The 16,005-nt window shown below is 37.2% G+C and overlaps 9 protein-coding genes across 9 annotated transcripts; 3 read left to right on the forward strand and 6 right to left on the reverse strand.

Annotated features, from left to right (window-relative positions):
- Positions 1-860: 860 nt before the first annotated feature.
- MEF1 (Mef1p) lies at positions 861-3,134 on the forward strand (the record flags this gene model as incomplete). Its single annotated transcript, XM_446038.1, has 1 exon — positions 861-3,134. One exon carries the CDS (start codon positions 861-863, stop codon positions 3,132-3,134), a length of 2,274 nt encoding a protein of 757 aa, XP_446038.1.
- Positions 3,135-3,491: 357 nt separating this feature from the next.
- On the reverse strand, positions 3,492-3,950 carry FYV7 (Fyv7p; the record flags this gene model as incomplete). Its single annotated transcript, XM_446039.1, has 1 exon — positions 3,492-3,950. One exon carries the CDS (start codon positions 3,948-3,950, stop codon positions 3,492-3,494), a length of 459 nt encoding a protein of 152 aa, XP_446039.1.
- Positions 3,951-4,501: 551 nt separating this feature from the next.
- PET309 (Pet309p) lies at positions 4,502-7,360 on the forward strand (the record flags this gene model as incomplete). Its single annotated transcript, XM_446040.1, has 1 exon — positions 4,502-7,360. The coding sequence occupies one exon, from the start codon at positions 4,502-4,504 to the stop codon at positions 7,358-7,360; it is 2,859 nt and encodes a 952-aa protein (XP_446040.1).
- A 476-nt stretch (positions 7,361-7,836) lies between these two features.
- SPC3 (signal peptidase complex subunit SPC3) lies at positions 7,837-8,496 on the reverse strand (the record flags this gene model as incomplete). Its single annotated transcript, XM_446041.1, has 1 exon — positions 7,837-8,496. One exon carries the CDS (start codon positions 8,494-8,496, stop codon positions 7,837-7,839), a length of 660 nt encoding a protein of 219 aa, XP_446041.1.
- A 244-nt stretch (positions 8,497-8,740) lies between these two features.
- SND2 (Snd2p) lies at positions 8,741-9,262 on the forward strand (the record flags this gene model as incomplete). Its single annotated transcript, XM_446042.1, has 1 exon — positions 8,741-9,262. The coding sequence occupies one exon, from the start codon at positions 8,741-8,743 to the stop codon at positions 9,260-9,262; it is 522 nt and encodes a 173-aa protein (XP_446042.1).
- A 304-nt stretch (positions 9,263-9,566) lies between these two features.
- PER33 (Per33p) lies at positions 9,567-10,361 on the reverse strand (the record flags this gene model as incomplete). Its single annotated transcript, XM_446043.1, has 1 exon — positions 9,567-10,361. One exon carries the CDS (start codon positions 10,359-10,361, stop codon positions 9,567-9,569), a length of 795 nt encoding a protein of 264 aa, XP_446043.1.
- A 581-nt stretch (positions 10,362-10,942) lies between these two features.
- On the reverse strand, positions 10,943-11,875 carry BMT6 (25S rRNA (uracil2843-N3)-methyltransferase; the record flags this gene model as incomplete). Its single annotated transcript, XM_446044.1, has 1 exon — positions 10,943-11,875. The coding sequence occupies one exon, from the start codon at positions 11,873-11,875 to the stop codon at positions 10,943-10,945; it is 933 nt and encodes a 310-aa protein (XP_446044.1).
- Positions 11,876-12,217: 342 nt separating this feature from the next.
- On the reverse strand, positions 12,218-13,114 carry RPL22A (60S ribosomal protein eL22; the record flags this gene model as incomplete). The annotated part of the gene is made up of 2 exons (XM_446045.2): positions 12,218-12,568; positions 13,103-13,114. 2 exons carry the CDS (start codon positions 13,112-13,114, stop codon positions 12,218-12,220), a joined length of 363 nt encoding a protein of 120 aa, XP_446045.2.
- Positions 13,115-13,658: 544 nt separating this feature from the next.
- FRS1 (phenylalanine--tRNA ligase subunit beta) lies at positions 13,659-15,446 on the reverse strand (the record flags this gene model as incomplete). Its single annotated transcript, XM_446046.1, has 1 exon — positions 13,659-15,446. The coding sequence occupies one exon, from the start codon at positions 15,444-15,446 to the stop codon at positions 13,659-13,661; it is 1,788 nt and encodes a 595-aa protein (XP_446046.1).
- Between the last annotated feature and the right edge of the window lie 559 nt (positions 15,447-16,005).

Raw genomic sequence — 16,005 nt, forward strand, 5'->3', positions numbered from 1 at the left:
CATTTGACTAGTATATTGAACGCCTACTGTTTTTTTCTGACGTTCAATATTCAATACCCAGAACAATATCCGCATAGTTTTTAACTAATTCTTTCTCACAAGAATTACCATTTCATATCATATTTTTTTTTCTTCATTATAAAGTTTTTACCACCTTTTTGCCATATGATCTTATTCATTTCTAGAAACAAAAACATCCAAACATCTATTTTGTGTTTTAGTTATTTACATTTCTTCATTTTTTCTTCTTCCCACTAGTTCTTTTCAATCATATATGTTTCACCCCAGGAATGGTGGAGCTGCTATTTATTCTCCATCATAAGAGAAATGGTATATCCATCGTTTATAGTTTTTTTTTTACTAAATGCCCTTTTTTTTAATGAACCATCTTATTTCTTTATAAACCCTATACAGTTACTAAGATTGTACAAGTTTACACATTTACATATGCCCTATAATAACCATATCCACAATAGCATTTATATCCTATACAAGCAGACCGAGCGCGCGGTTTTATCGGAAACCACTACACGCATATACATGTTGCTTAGCTCCCACTTAGAAATCCAAAAAACTGAAATTACATTATCCTACTCATCAGAGCACTGGTAGTAATAGTAATCTTAGTACTTTAACGAGCTCATAAGTATTTATCTTCCCCCCCACACATCATGACTACAGTTCTACTTGTTTATCACACAAACAACATTTTTTCCACTTAGCGTCGATCTTTTCGCCTCGAGGAATTTCCTTCAAACCCAAGGGACCATCGACAAACTATACAAGACTTGACATAAAAATTCAAGACTATAACCTCCTGTGACAAATCCAAGCCCATAACCAACTGAATAAATACAACTATGCTTCTGGTACCTAGGGTTCCCGTGGTGATGCAGGGCAAGTGTGGCCTTCTGAAGATAAGCAGACCTTTGCAAGGGAGCTTGTCCAGAGGGTTCCACTTCTCCAGAGCTCACAGAAGTGAGTACGACGAGGAGAAAGTGGTTATAGATGAAATAAATAAGAAGCTGACCCCCGTTGATATACAAAACCAGCAAAAGCTGCGTAACATTGGTATTTCCGCACATATTGATTCGGGTAAGACCACTTTTACTGAAAGAGTGCTATACTATACCAAGAGGATCAAGGAGATTCATGAAGTGAGAGGCCGTGATAACGTCGGTGCTACTATGGACTTCATGGACTTAGAAAGAGAAAAAGGTATTACCATTCAGTCCGCTGCCACTTACTGTTCCTGGGACAAGGACAAGAATAGCTACCATTTCAACTTGATCGACACTCCAGGTCACATTGATTTCACTATCGAAGTCGAAAGAGCTTTGAGAGTACTGGATGGTGCTGTCCTTGTTGTCTGTGCTGTGTCAGGTGTCCAGTCCCAAACTGTGACTGTGGACCGTCAAATGCGTAGATACAATGTCCCAAGAGTCACTTTCATTAACAAGATGGACCGTATGGGTGCTAATCCTTTCAAAGCTATTGAACAACTGAATTCTAAATTAAAACTACCGGCTGCCGCTGTTCAGGTTCCTATCGGAGCTGAATCAGAGCTGAAAGGTGTTGTCGATTTACTGGATATGAAGGCTTACTATAACAAGGGGGATAACGGTGAAATAATCGAGAGTGGTCCAATTCCTGAAGAGTTGAAATCACTTGCAGAAGAAAAGAGACAAGTTTTGATCGAAACATTGGCCGATGTTGACGAACATATGGCAGAGATCTTCTTAGAAGAGAAGGAACCAACCATCCAAGAAATGAAAGATGCTATCCGTAGAGCAACCATTGCCAGAAAATTCACTCCTGTATTGATGGGTTCTGCTCTAGCTAACACTGGTGTACAACACGTTTTGGATGCCATTGTGGACTACTTACCAAATCCATCTGAAGTTTTGAATACTGGTTTAGATATCGCACATGAAGAAGCGAAAGTCAACTTGATCCCCTCTGTTCAACAACCATTTGTCGGCTTAGCATTCAAGCTTGAAGAAGGTAAATATGGTCAGTTAACCTATATTCGTGTCTACCAGGGTCGTTTGAAGAAGGGTAGTTATATCACTAACGTTAAAACTGGTAAGAAGGTGAAGGTTTCCAGACTAGTGAGAATGCACTCCAATGAGATGGAAGATGTTGATGAGGTTGGCTCTGGTGAAATTTGTGCCACATTTGGTATCGACTGTTCTTCTGGTGATACTTTCAGTGACGGTACCTTACAATATTCTATGTCTTCAATGTTTGTCCCTGATGCTGTGGTTTCCCTATCTATCACACCAAAGAGTAAGGACTCCACCAATTTTTCAAAAGCTCTGAATAGATTCCAAAAAGAAGATCCAACATTTAGAGTTAGATTTGACCCTGAATCTAAGGAGACCGTCATTTCTGGTATGGGTGAATTGCACTTAGAAATTTATGTTGAAAGAATGAAGCGTGAATATAACGTGGAATGTATTACTGGTAAACCTCAAGTGTCCTATAGAGAATCTATAACTATTCCTAGCGAATTTGACTACACTCACAAGAAACAGTCTGGTGGTGCAGGTCAATACGCCAGAATCATTGGTGATTTATCTCCAGTTGAAGGAGGTAATAAATCTAATGTATTTGAGACCCATGTTGTTGGTGGTCGTATCCCTGACAAATATCTATCTGCCTGTGCCAAGGGATTTGATGAAGCTTGCGAAAGGGGTCCTTTAATTGGTCATAAAGTCTTGAATGTCAAGATGTTGATCAATGATGGTGCCATTCACTCAGTCGACTCTAACGAACTTGCTTTCAAGGTTGCTACTTTAACTGCTTTCCGTGACGCATTCCTAAAAGCTCAACCGGTTATTATGGAACCTATTATGATAGTTTCAGTAACTTCACCAAATGAATTCCAAGGTAATGTCATTGGCTTGCTAAATAAGCTACAAGCCGTTATACAAGAAACTGACAATGGCCACGACGAATTTACCTTGAGGGCCGAATGCTCATTGAGTACTATGTTTGGCTTTGCAAGTTCATTAAGAGCTTCTACACAAGGTAAGGGTGAATTCTCTCTAGAATTCAGCCATTACGCTCCTACAGCTCCTCATGTTCAGAAAGAGTTGATAGCTGAATTCCAAAAGAAACAAAAGAAATAGAAGTCTTATGACCACAAGCTGAACGATATTTAGAAAGTCTTACAACAGATTATTCCAAAACTTTTGAGCGCAGCTAGTCCTACCATGTAGATATTATAATTTATGTGACGGCAGCGCTGACCTGGAACAACCACACATTGCTAACTTTCCAGAATATCTCATAAACAAACAACAGCTTTTAACGAAACTTGATAATAGTATTAGTATTCACTTCTGTAAATAAATATGGAAATATAAAAGAAGAAACAAATTGTATGTATATTTTAAATGTATGCAATATGCGGAAAACAAATTTATGTTGATTATATTTTATCATTTTGTGTTGGAGTAAAGTCAGATGCCATTCCGAATTATGAATTACAAGGTATATGTATCATCGTTCTTAATCTTTGATAGAAGATCCTCAATTTTTGGAGCCATCAAAGGTTGACCGGATCTCGTTCTCTTAGTCATCTTTCGCCTCTTCTGCTCTCTCTCTTGCTCCTTTTGTCTTATTATCTTGACCTTTTCTTCCTCTTTCCTCCTACGCTCTTCTAGCTTCTCTCTTTGTTCCCTCTTCCTTTGCTTCTTAAGTTCTTTCTTCTCATCTATCTTCTTCTTACCTTCTAATCTCTTATCCTCTTTTAGCTTCTTAACATTAACCTCTCTGCGGGAGGTTTCCTTCTCAGGCACTGCATAACCTTCCTCTTTTAAGGCTTTCAGATACTCTTTCTTTAATCTGGCTTTCCTAGTAATATTCTGCTGAATAGCCTTGACTTTGTACTCTTTGGTAAACTTTTTACCATTACTCTTCTTATTTCTACCAAATTCCGCCATGGCTCAAATAAAACTGTCCGTTATCTTCGTTTCTTTCTCCCAAAATACAATATTGGATACACCTATTCTTGATGTTAATAATTCAGAAATCCCAGTAATATCGATGACTATGCACAAAGTGCAAACTACTATTTTGCTGAATCGTTAGCTCATCGCTAAATTTCATTTGAACTGCCACACTGAAATTTTTCACGTTTTCCCATTTTTTCGGGTAGAGAACCTTCCCATTGGCAGGCCCAGTGCTGGAGAAATAAAGGCCTTTGACATAAAATCAAGGCATGAATCCGCTAATTCATAAACAGGTATATGAACCAGTCAACTGACAACAGAATTGCACTTACATTTTGATTTTTTTTGTAGTATTGTTGCAATATAACTACCATCATTTTCTCTTTCTAGAGACGAGACGATACAAAGCGAGGCGAGGCGAATCATTCATTAGCCATATGACATTTAGATTACGACAATAAGACTATCCATCAAACATACGATCTGAAAAACAGACTTCTTTTTTTCTTTAGGTTTATCACATCGTTACAATCACTTAGCAGATGAAGTTACCTCTGGTGGTCCCTAAGATAGCTAAAACATGCGTCCCGAAAGTGTTGCCCGCAGCTATGGATCAGTCCATAAGGAGCATGATCTGTAAGCAAGAGAAAAATATGTCACAGACCGAAATGGCTACGCTTACATCCTATTTCACAGACACCTTCCCTATACAGCAACTTTCCGCTGGAAACAGACAACTTGTAATGAAATGGCTCGCGAAGCGGAACGCATATGAAGTACTGGCAAAGCTCGAGACAGATTATCTTTATAGTGCAAGCAAGCTTCTAAAGGACGAAAGAGAAAGTCCTCAGGCAACTTTGCAAGAGATAAGATTATATCTGAAGGCATTGGCTCGACTGAGGAGGTATGACGAATTAGATCATCTAATGTCAAGTTTGATAAAAAAGTATGCTTTAACCAAGACGAGAGATATGTTATTACTGATAGGAACAGTATGCCATGAATGTTGCTCACCAGCACTAGGAAAGAACTCTTCTGATGTTATAGAATTCTACAAGCGTTGGCCTGCATGGATGAAGCTCTTAACTGGTCATGCTGATTTTTCACAGAAAAAGGAAAATAGATACAACATAGGAACAATTATTTCTACTATCAACGTGGTAAAAAAGTTAGATGGGCAAATATACAAGGTATTTGATTATTTGAAAGACACCCATGGCCCAACTCTATGCTCTGAATTCGGATCAACGCTAATGTCAATTCTTAACAGAGACAAGGATACTAAAATGATTCAGCTAATATGGGAGTACAAACATGCACATCAACTCCCGTTATCATCATATGATCTGACAAGGATTATGCAAACGAAAATTGTGGAAAGGGACTACAAAGGTGCTGTGAATGTTTATATAAATAACCCGTCGGCCCATCTTGATGTGAAACAATTTGACTATCTATTGATCGCGTTGTCTAAAACCTATGATTGGTCTGCATTACAAGACCAGTTCAATGCACTATTTGGAATTGGGAAATTACCAAGCATTGAACAGTACGGGATAGTTATGGCTGCTCTTGCAACTCAGGGTGAACTTGAGAGTGTTGACCAACTGTACCAGCAATTATTGAGACGTGGACTGATTCCAAATTTTATGGTCATTAGAGCTTTACTCGAAGTACACTTCAGATCTGGCGACTATCGAGGATGCTTCGAGCATTTTGAACTGTTCGATAAGTACGGAATTTCTCCATCAATGGGAACTTACACTGTTATGTTCAATGTTTACAAAAAAATAAATGATATCGATGGTGCTCTGAGATTCTTAAGGAAGATAACAAACACAAATAAATCTATGATACGTGAAAAGCACTTTTTAGTTCTTATGCAACTCTGCTCAAAATTTACTAATCACCTAATTGCTGAAGAATTATTTAATATCATGCAAACAAATTATGATATAACACCTTCAGCTTCTTCTGTCGCGGTGTTAATAAAAGTCTACCTGGATTCTGAGCAAGATATGAAGGCACTCTCTTTGTTTAAAAAGTTCAGAAAAGAAACTGAAAACCCTTTCAAGTATATTGAAGTCTTCAATGCAATTTTACCGTATTTTATCAAAACTCATCAAATACAAGAATGTGAATCTCTTTTCAAAGAAATGTCAATACATTGTGAGAGGTTAGATGCCGAGTATATGAGGAATTTCATAAAGTATTTCATTGATGCGAAAAAGGACGTTGATGCCGCAAAGGACCTATTATTTTCACTTATCAAGAGCAATAGATCTTTGGTGGATGAAACCCTTTTTGAAAGAGTAATGGAAAAATATGATGAACTAGAGAATGATCAAATGATAATTGAACTATACAGACTTACGAATGAAATTGACATGCCAATAAATTCTAAGATTTTACTGTATCTGATGAAAGCATCATATAGAGTTCATGTTATTCAAGAAGAAAACTTAAACAAGTTCCTGGAGTTATTTGAACAAACTCTTACAAGTGTGTCTAGTGGAACACTTAATATTACTACTAACAGCATCCATCCATCCATAATAAATTGGTTTGTGCGGTCCTTATCAAAGTCACATCTAACTGATAGAGCGATCGAATTGCTGAATAAATACACTAACATACTATTTGATGACAAATCTCCAGATAAACTGAGATTTGATAATCAATTCACTACTATGAGGTCAAAATTAGTTTACTACGGTGAATGCGAGCAGTGGGATAACTTTGAGGATATATTTGAAGACTTTTTAAATCGAATAGAATATTTGGAAAACCGGCCATCCAGAACTGTGAAAAATCTTCGAATGAAATCTATTTTTAACGGTATATTAACCTATAGATTGAGAAATTTGGTAGCCAGAAAAAAATTTGAAGAAATACCAAAACTGATCGAATATTTACACAAGCATGAGTTTACTATTACAAATCAATTTCTCAATGAGGCAGTCTCATACATGTTCCTAGATTCTAGGACTATAGAAGAAGCCTTGAGAATAAGTAATGATAAGTTGATACACGGTTTCAACTTATTGAACAAGAAAAAACACTTACAGGCCAATGAATATAGGTATAATCGTCACGATACCTCTTGGCTGCTGGCACAAGTTAAGAAAAACCCCGGTAAATTTTCAACTGATATGCACATGACGTGGGCTACATTCACTGATGCTACCTGTGCCATCGACAGGTATCTGAATAAGTTTTCCCTTGAGAAAAAAGATAATATTCTTCGCAATTTCATAGAAAAGTATCCGTATTTTATGAAAAGTTATTTGATGAAAGAAAGAGAATTGGTAAAGGACTGGAAGCAAATTGAATCCAACCACGCCAATTATTTCAAGAAATTAAGAGACACAAAAAGAACTGTATTTGTTTCGGAATTTTAAGCCTTACAGATGTCAAGATTATTTCTGAGACGGACAAATAATAAAGGAACTTATTTGAAATTAACTATAATGATGTTTTATGAAGATAGATAAGGTGTAAACGTTGCTGTTATTACCATACCGCATACACAATACTTCCTATATAAATGCATATTTATGGTACAGCACTAATGATGGTGTTACTCATCGGCACTAACTGATTAGTGTTAGAGTAATTTTTCCATCCAAACAGTACCATAATTCACGTTATAGGTATCCTCACCTCCAAATTGAGGGCGTAGCAATATGCATATAGATCTGCTACACTATCTTGTAATTAGAAAAACATTCCTGTTCTATATAATTTATATTTAACATATGCATTAACATACTTTGATATTCAATCTCTATCAAAAGAAGAATCAATAGCGGTTACTTGATAGTAATAGATTGTTCTAATTAATGAGTAAAAAGCATACTCTTTACTTCGCTATCCTTCATGCGTTGGCATTCTTTGGCACCCTCTTCTTCTTCTTTGGTTGCTGATGCTGTTGTTGCTGTTCTTGTTGACTAGCGTCAGCGTTAGGAGTTGGGGAAGGTTTCTTTTTTGGCTCAACTTTTACTACCTCGCTTCCAGTAGTTTGACCAAAGGTCAATATACCTACCCATGGTTGAATGTTCCATTGCAATTCAAAAGTAAGGTCTTTACCTGAAAATTTGTCTTCCAAATCCCACACCGGGTACTTACCCTTAGCGTGCTCCAAATGCAATTCTGCCTCCTTTGGAGTTTTAATAATCTTATCCCAAAGGGTAACAGTGTTAACTGTATGGCCCCTAGCCTTCTCAGTACCGTTATAACTAGCTGTTAGGTATACAAATACTTGTTTCGTGTTCCAATTGAATAGCGGAGACAAGTCAGCATCTAAGTCAAATTCAATCCTCATGTTCTCCTTTGGTTGACCTTTCACAGAACCATAGTACCTACTGGTTCTAACATTAAAACTAGGAGAAACACCACCAATGCTGGAACTCAACCCAAACGCATTGTCATGGATCAGTTGCCATTGCGATACCAGCGCTACCAAAACAACAATCACACCACCATAAAGCACGGCAACGTTGAACACCTGGTTAATACGCTGCGACAAGGAATACATTTATCAATTGACACACTGCCCTCTATGGCTTTTAACAAGTTCTTGACGTCCCAACACTGTCCTATAACTACAGTTTCAGCTCTTAAAATGCCAGTCTTCGCCAAATTTTTGTCAAAATTTCAAGGAATCGCTAATTTGAAGACAAAAGGATGACTTTTAGCACAAGAAACATTGAAGTTGAGACTTTGCAGCTTCCCATTGAGGACTACAACTACAACATATTACATAAAGAGTAGCAAGGAACATGGCGGGCAAAGCTACTAAGAAACAAGCTGCTTCCAATAGCAATACTTTGAACACTCTGCACAAAGTTGCTGGACCCGTGCTGGTCTTAGCGTTCTTGAGGACAGTACTGGGCTCTAACAACACATATATCAAGTTTGTGATGTTCAATTTGCCAATGTGTGCATGCCTTTACATTTTGGAGAAGACTGGTAGGCCGCAATATGACAGCAAGGGGAAAGTTGTGCGTGAAGGTATGGACTTGAGCCAAGCTGGTGGTATGACTGAGTACATGTTTGATTTGATCTATCTGAGTATCATTGCCAATGTTGGTAGAATTATCTTCAATACCAACAAATGGTGGTACTTGCTGCTCTTGTGCCCAATCTACGTCGGCTACAAGCTATACTCCTTGAAGCAGCAATACTTTGGATCTACCCCAGGACCAGTCATCCCAGACAAGATGCCTGAAGAAACTAAGTCCAAGAGACAAATGAAAAGAGAGAAGCGTGGTGACGATAAAGTTAAGTACAAATACAGGTAATAGAATTTATGAAACAACTTTCCAACTTTCCAGCTATTTCAAAAATTACATATAAAAAGAAATAATACGAAAGGAAAAACAATTGGAACAATATATACAAAACCAACTTTCTAATACATTTATAACGACACCAGTACGCAAGCCAAAGATCTATCTCGGTAGAACACCAACATCTATACCATTATCCGTAGTTCGATAATCTTTTCTATGGCTCATGAGGTAAAGCAATATCAAATCAATTTGTATGTAGGGGGAAATTCCTTAAAATTCTTCATTCCCATATGCTTGATAAGACCCATCTACTTTAAACAGGCATTGCCTTTAGAACATACAAATATGTATTCTTCACTGAAAACCACAAATGTTGCAATTGGGGATTCTGGATCATAAATGGAGCCTTTTCCACCATTGCGATCTTGTCATCCACATCTTTCCTCAGTTGTTCATTTTGGATATATCTCAATTTGAAAAACCAAATATAGATTAAGGCACCGATTAACCGACACTTTGTTGGGTATAGAGGTGCAGATAACGCATAGAATATAGCACGTACACTTAGCATGAACACACATGACATCTCGAAATCATGGGCAATACGAAGACATAGTCTATTGCTGCTTTCAATGAAGAATGTAATACTTTGATTCAGAGTTGTTCTAGTCTGTACCGGTATCAACGAGATAAATGGCAGTAAGTTCTCCTTGAAATAGTTAAGGCAGTGGAAAAATGAATAAATATGCAAAGAGTTGAGGATGTTCAAGTCTATAAAACCCCCATATGACAAAATGTACAACGATGTGAGAAGCACAAAATATTGTAATGTATCAAGTTCTAGTAGCCTTCTTCGTATGGTTGCAAACTGAAAATCGAGTTGTCCACTTTTTACAAACTGGTATAACACTATACCATATGTGACGGTTAGATACGCCAGGCAGCACCTGTAGTGGTACTGGGTGTTTTTAACACCAAACAACCGCAGATGAATCTTTAGACCATGGTAAAGAACCATAAAATGCCCAAGAAACCAGAAAAACTGAGGTTGTCTTATCCTTGATTGCAACACAGTTAGGAAAGGTGCTACCGATCTTTGTCGAGCCATGTTTATTAAGCTTTGCCCTATAAGTTAAATTTAATTTGCGAGTCAGTTCGGCCTGATCTTCAAAGTTTAGCTATGCTGTTTTCTTCTATATGTAGCCACCAATATATTCTATACTTCCTGCCAAATTTGAATAAGCTAATATGCCACTATCTATCTCATTCATACCTGTTATGAGAAGACTATTGTCTTTCTTCACTTTGTTTTGCTCTATTTGGGTTAAAATTTGAGATATTTCCCTTTTCGGACATATAGGTCACATGACGATCAAGATAATAGTGTACTGGGCAAGAGAACCCATTGTCCATAATTAATGTAGTATAACTCACCTTGTTTTGCTCAATAGTCTTTGCAGTCCATAGTAAATTTTTATTGCTAGTAATAGGAACTGAAGACCCAAGTAATTAATATCAGCCTCTCAAAAAATTTAATAGTCTCGATAACAGTATTGCTTCAAAATAGAGCTAACAGAGAAGAAATGCAAATTAATTTAGAAATATAATGCAGAAATATGTAAGATAACAATGCAAGAGTGATTTTATGCTAATATTTTGAATGCTCTCCAATTTTTGGCACATTAAGAATTACTTATGCTGGTACAATCTATAGAAGAATCTCATGTTTTCCAGCTTTAGAGAGTACATAACCTTTGTATCACCACGGTACCAGGTACTGTCGTCTTGTTCTAGTAAATCCCAATCACCTTCTCTATCCTGCTTCTTTGATTTTTGAGATGACGAAGTACCAACAAGAACAGTATCTAGCAAGAATTGTATGGGAAACTTCTTACCGCTTGGCATGGTGATATGAGAGTAACTTCCGGCACTCTCTACAATCAACAACTTGCATCCAGGCTTACAATGCTTACTTAGTCTTTGTAGGAATTGTAATGTGGGAGCTCTTTGTTCTGTAAATAATTCGTTTGCAGTAAATAGAATGGTGATTAAATCCAAGTCACCAAGTAACTCAATATCATTCATCATCAAGGCATCTTTATTTTGGAAATTTACCATGAATCTTTGACTTCTATCTGCCTGGTATAACCATTTAGTGTTAATTGAAGTCACTAACCTCTGAATGATATCATCCCAGTTGGCTATGTCGATGAGATCAACCTTCATGGTTCCATCAAATGCATTATCGGAGACATTGGCCATGGTGAAAATGTTGGCCAAACTAACCAGTTCACCTCCTGCTCCACCACCTACACATAGTACATGTGAACTGCCTTGTGACAGCAGTTCATATACGGGCTTCAAATGTGTGAATAGCGTCGTGTAACACAGTGACCTGGAAGGTGACCATCTGCTTACATAGGCTGCTCTATTGATCTGATCATCGAAGGCATTAAGGTAGTCTCTGTTGTATAGAAGACCTTTCACAGCCTGTATCTGGCTTTTTAAAGTTTCTTCATTAAGTGGAGATAATTCATTTTCAAAAGTAGTGGCATATAGATCAACTGTCTCTTGAGGGGGAAGATTTTCACCATCAAATGTAATGGGGAGTTGTTTTGACATAGTTAGTGTATTATCCTGTATACCTATTTTGTCCTTGTTAATATTGCCTTCCCACACTCGATTTGCGATGCCTTGTTTATATATGATTAATTTTTTGGCAGATAAAATATGGGGGAGTTACTTACTCTAACATAAAATTTTCAGCTTCGTAAGTTTTTAAAATATGATATCGATTAATACTTTATTTATTCAATTTAGAACTTTGAGAAACTATTATTATTAATTTGATAAAAAAAGATTAATGCTGAATATATATGCTAAAAAAGGTGTTGAAAAAAAATGCAGAAAGATTAATTAAAGATAAAATGTACAAATTAAATTGTTATGATTCTATTAATTAATTTATTCCTCATCTTCTTCTTCCTCCTCTGGAGTGACTTGGTAGAAGGCCAATCTGTAAGAGTTAGTCTTGGTGGAGACGAATCTGATCCAGTCTCTCAATTGGTTCTTCTTCAAGTACTTCTTGGTCAAGTACTTCAAGTACTTACCAGAGAACTTGGTGGTGGAAACAATGGTAACAACGGAACCATCTTCTTCGACAGTGATGGCGTTACCCAAGTTACCGACAACGTTTTCAACCTTGATGTGGTCGATCAAGTACTTGGCGTAAGAAGCTGGGTCGAAGACACCGTTTTCAGTTGGAGCGGAGACGTCAACAGTGAAGGTCTTAACAACCTTTTGCTTTCTAGCGGTCTGTAATAAAGATATTTCTTTCACTTATCTCATTAACATATAACTAGTATCTTCGTTCTGGCTTATTCTACCAAGTTAAAAAAGTATCCGTACAACTTTTACAACTTACAGCGTGAACCAAACTTAGATAATAGCATAACATGAAATAATAAAAAAAAATTAATTGTTAGTAACGATAATCTCGTTATTCCATAAAAGGGAAGTATCGCATTTTCTACTGCTATTAACAATCACATCATATTGTGAATTTCTAAAATACAGCAAAAAAACGCATAGTTAGTACAAGCATATTAGAAGCAAAACTAATTGTTCCAACATTACTAAAGTACACAGTCCAAGAACATCTATCCATATCCGATTATATGAATATATTCGTTGGAAAATTAGGCTTTTTTTATCTCCATAGTTAAATGGGATTTGTAAATCCGTCCGAGTATAGTTTTTTATTTCATATCCACATGAGTTTGTCAAAGCAGTATTAAATGAAAATAAACCCTCCATAAAGTAGTTTCACAGTATTTAAACTGCACATACGTTTGGAGCCATTGTTACTTATTATTTAGTTATTGTGTTGTGGTTTTTCCTGAGAGAGAAGTATAAAATCAACTCGAAAATACGAACTAAAATTGGTGTCAAAGTCATCGAGTCTTTTATACTTTAACTTCCTGGAAGTTTTTCATGAAAAAAGGTTGAAATGGGCCGTTTGTGCGTTTCCCAGAAATTTTGAAAAATTTCTTCCACAAAAAGATAACATGCCAAAAAATTACTCAATTAGGAGATTTATGTTTATATGTGGTGTAGGGAGTTAATAATGCAGTCACAAATCTTTCTGTTAAATATGAGCGTTTCGCATTAAGCCGCAGCTAGTAGCACTAAACAGTATTTATGGCATATAGTATAATCAATAGGCGCCGCTTTTAGATATCTTTTCATGTGCATTCGTTATACTAATTGTTGAGTTCTATGTCTTTATAAAGTTTATATTCTTTTTAGAGTTACATATAAAATGTCAATGATTTAAAAAAAAAACTTTCTATAGTTATGATTGTATATAATGGGATAGAAGGTCCAATAACTAAATTGATTTGTATTACAAGAAAACTTCAGCGTTCAATTCAACGTAGGATGCAGCGTATGGGACCTCAAAGTTGCTCATGACCTCTGGATGTAGGACACCCAAGTGACCGATTTGTTTAGCTTGCTCACCTTCTTTGCTGCGGAACATGATCTTGGCACCTCTGCCTGGGAAGTATGTAGCCAAGGTATCATCTTGCTCAATCCAGTAACCTCTGCCGGTGGAAGCCTTACCGTAGTCGGCAACCCACTGGGTGCGGAAAGTTTGCATGATCTTACCTAGAAGACCTTGAATGATTTCGAAACCGGAGTTCTTACCGGCGTAAATAGCACCCCAGTGACGCTCGTTGTATGACTTTCTCTCTAGAGCCTCATTCTTGAAAACTACATCACCAGTCTCGAAGACCTTGATAGGTAAAGAGTGCTTTCTGTTTTCTTTAACTGTTTTCAGTATACCTGGTAGTAAAGTTGTTCTAACGACCTGGTACTCAAGTGTCTTAGGGTTCTCTAGTTTTACCACTTGCTTACCGTCGTCTTCTAGTCTCAAAAACTTGAAGTTTTCGTCATGAGAACATAGAGTTAGTGGAAGAACTTCTAACCATGAAGCTTGGGAAGAAGCCACACGGAAAATATCTGAAATCTTGTTAATAGGTAGTGGAGAAGCAATGAAGTTAGCATTTGATAGCTTTTCACCCTTTGGCAAGTTGTTGTAACCATAACCAATGGCAGCATCTTCCATGATGTCACATGGATGCAGGACATCTGGTCTTGTGATTGGGATAGTGACGTGTAAAACAGCCTCGTCTGTCTTGGATGCTTCACCATGTAGAGACATCTTCTTTATGCATTGAATGATTTCTTCTGGTGTTTGTTGCAGACCTAGAGCTGAGTTTATGTATGGAATGGAAACATCCATCTTTCTCTCAGAGAAATCAGGAGCCATACGGGACTCACCGTTGTGTTCAGAGACAATTTCAACTGGTTCCACGGTAAATGGTTCGTCACAGTAGCGAGAAAACATGGCTACCATTTGGTTTAGAACGATCTCAGCCTTGGTCTTATCATTGGCGGTAATTTCAATGAAAATGTTCTTGGTCTCCAAGTTGATCTTAGAATGTTCAGAGTTGATCAATGGAGGCAAAGAGCAGACGACATCGTTGGAGTCTAGGATAACTGGGTAGACTGGTGAGTTCTCAATGATATGCACAAATCTACCAATGTTGTTCTTTTGTTCTGGGGTTTTGTAAAATTCAATCAATTCTTCACCATTGAACTTCTTAGTTTGGTTTAGAGGAATGAAGTTAATCTCCTTTGGTGCTAGACCCTTGTAGTAAAATGGTCCTTGAATAGAATCTAAATTGTGGGTACCGATGGCAACCAACGATCTGTTTCTACACAAGTTGGAGTGCAATTTATCCTGCAGGGCGATGAAAGAAGCGTAGTTCTTCTCTGTGAACTTGAAGTTTCTTAGGATCGCAGCAGTTGCGTATGGTCTAACTTGCTCAGTGGACTTTTCTATGTATAGCTTTGTGGTTGGCGCAGTCAACTTGTAAGTAGGAGTGGAGCTTCTACCAAGGTACTCGTTCAAAGATTGGGCAATACCTTCAATACACAACAGATCATAACGGTTGGCACCAATTTCAATCTTTAGCTCTGGTTCTTCACCGGTTTTCAATGCTTCCTCAGTGGTATCTTCATCCAGTTCAATACCGAACTCGAAACACAACTCATCAAACTCATCATTGGTGTAGTTCTTGCCCAGCAGATCAAACAACTGCTGCTTATTCACAGAAACGGTAGGCATCCTTAATTATAATATATCTATGGTCTCTAGACAGCCGATCCTCGAATAGCAATCGCTCAGTAATACCGTTGCTATTACTATATACTTCATTTTGAATGAAAATTTTTCAAAAATCCTCGACGGTTGAAAAAAAAAATTTCAAGAACGCGATGAGCTATAGACATAATTGAGGTAAAGCTACAAGTGAGTAATAATGGATTAGCTACATGAAGATGCTTGAATAAAATATATCACATCGAATAACGTCTGTGCGACCAACGCCCTTCGGCATACTTCTTTTTGCCCATCTTGTTGAAGCTGTGTAGGCGATTCTAGTTGAAGATTAGATTAGACCACAAAAAGATTTCACTGAGTAAAATGCATCAGTATCAATTGTATCATGGACAACTTAACGGTAAAGATTGAATATATGTATAGTTTTATGTAGATAGTATCAGCATCAATAATGTGCCGATAGGCATCAGGTCAGAGAGGGGTGCAAAGGAAGTTAAAAGATAAGGGAAAGAGCTCGTGAGGGAAATTATGAACTTAAATGAGTGAAGAGTGTTGAAACTTGCAT

The sequence above is a fragment of the Nakaseomyces glabratus genome, chromosome F, assembly GCF_010111755.1.
Source record: "Nakaseomyces glabratus chromosome F, complete sequence".
Lineage (NCBI taxonomy): Eukaryota > Fungi > Ascomycota > Saccharomycetes > Saccharomycetales > Saccharomycetaceae > Nakaseomyces > Nakaseomyces glabratus.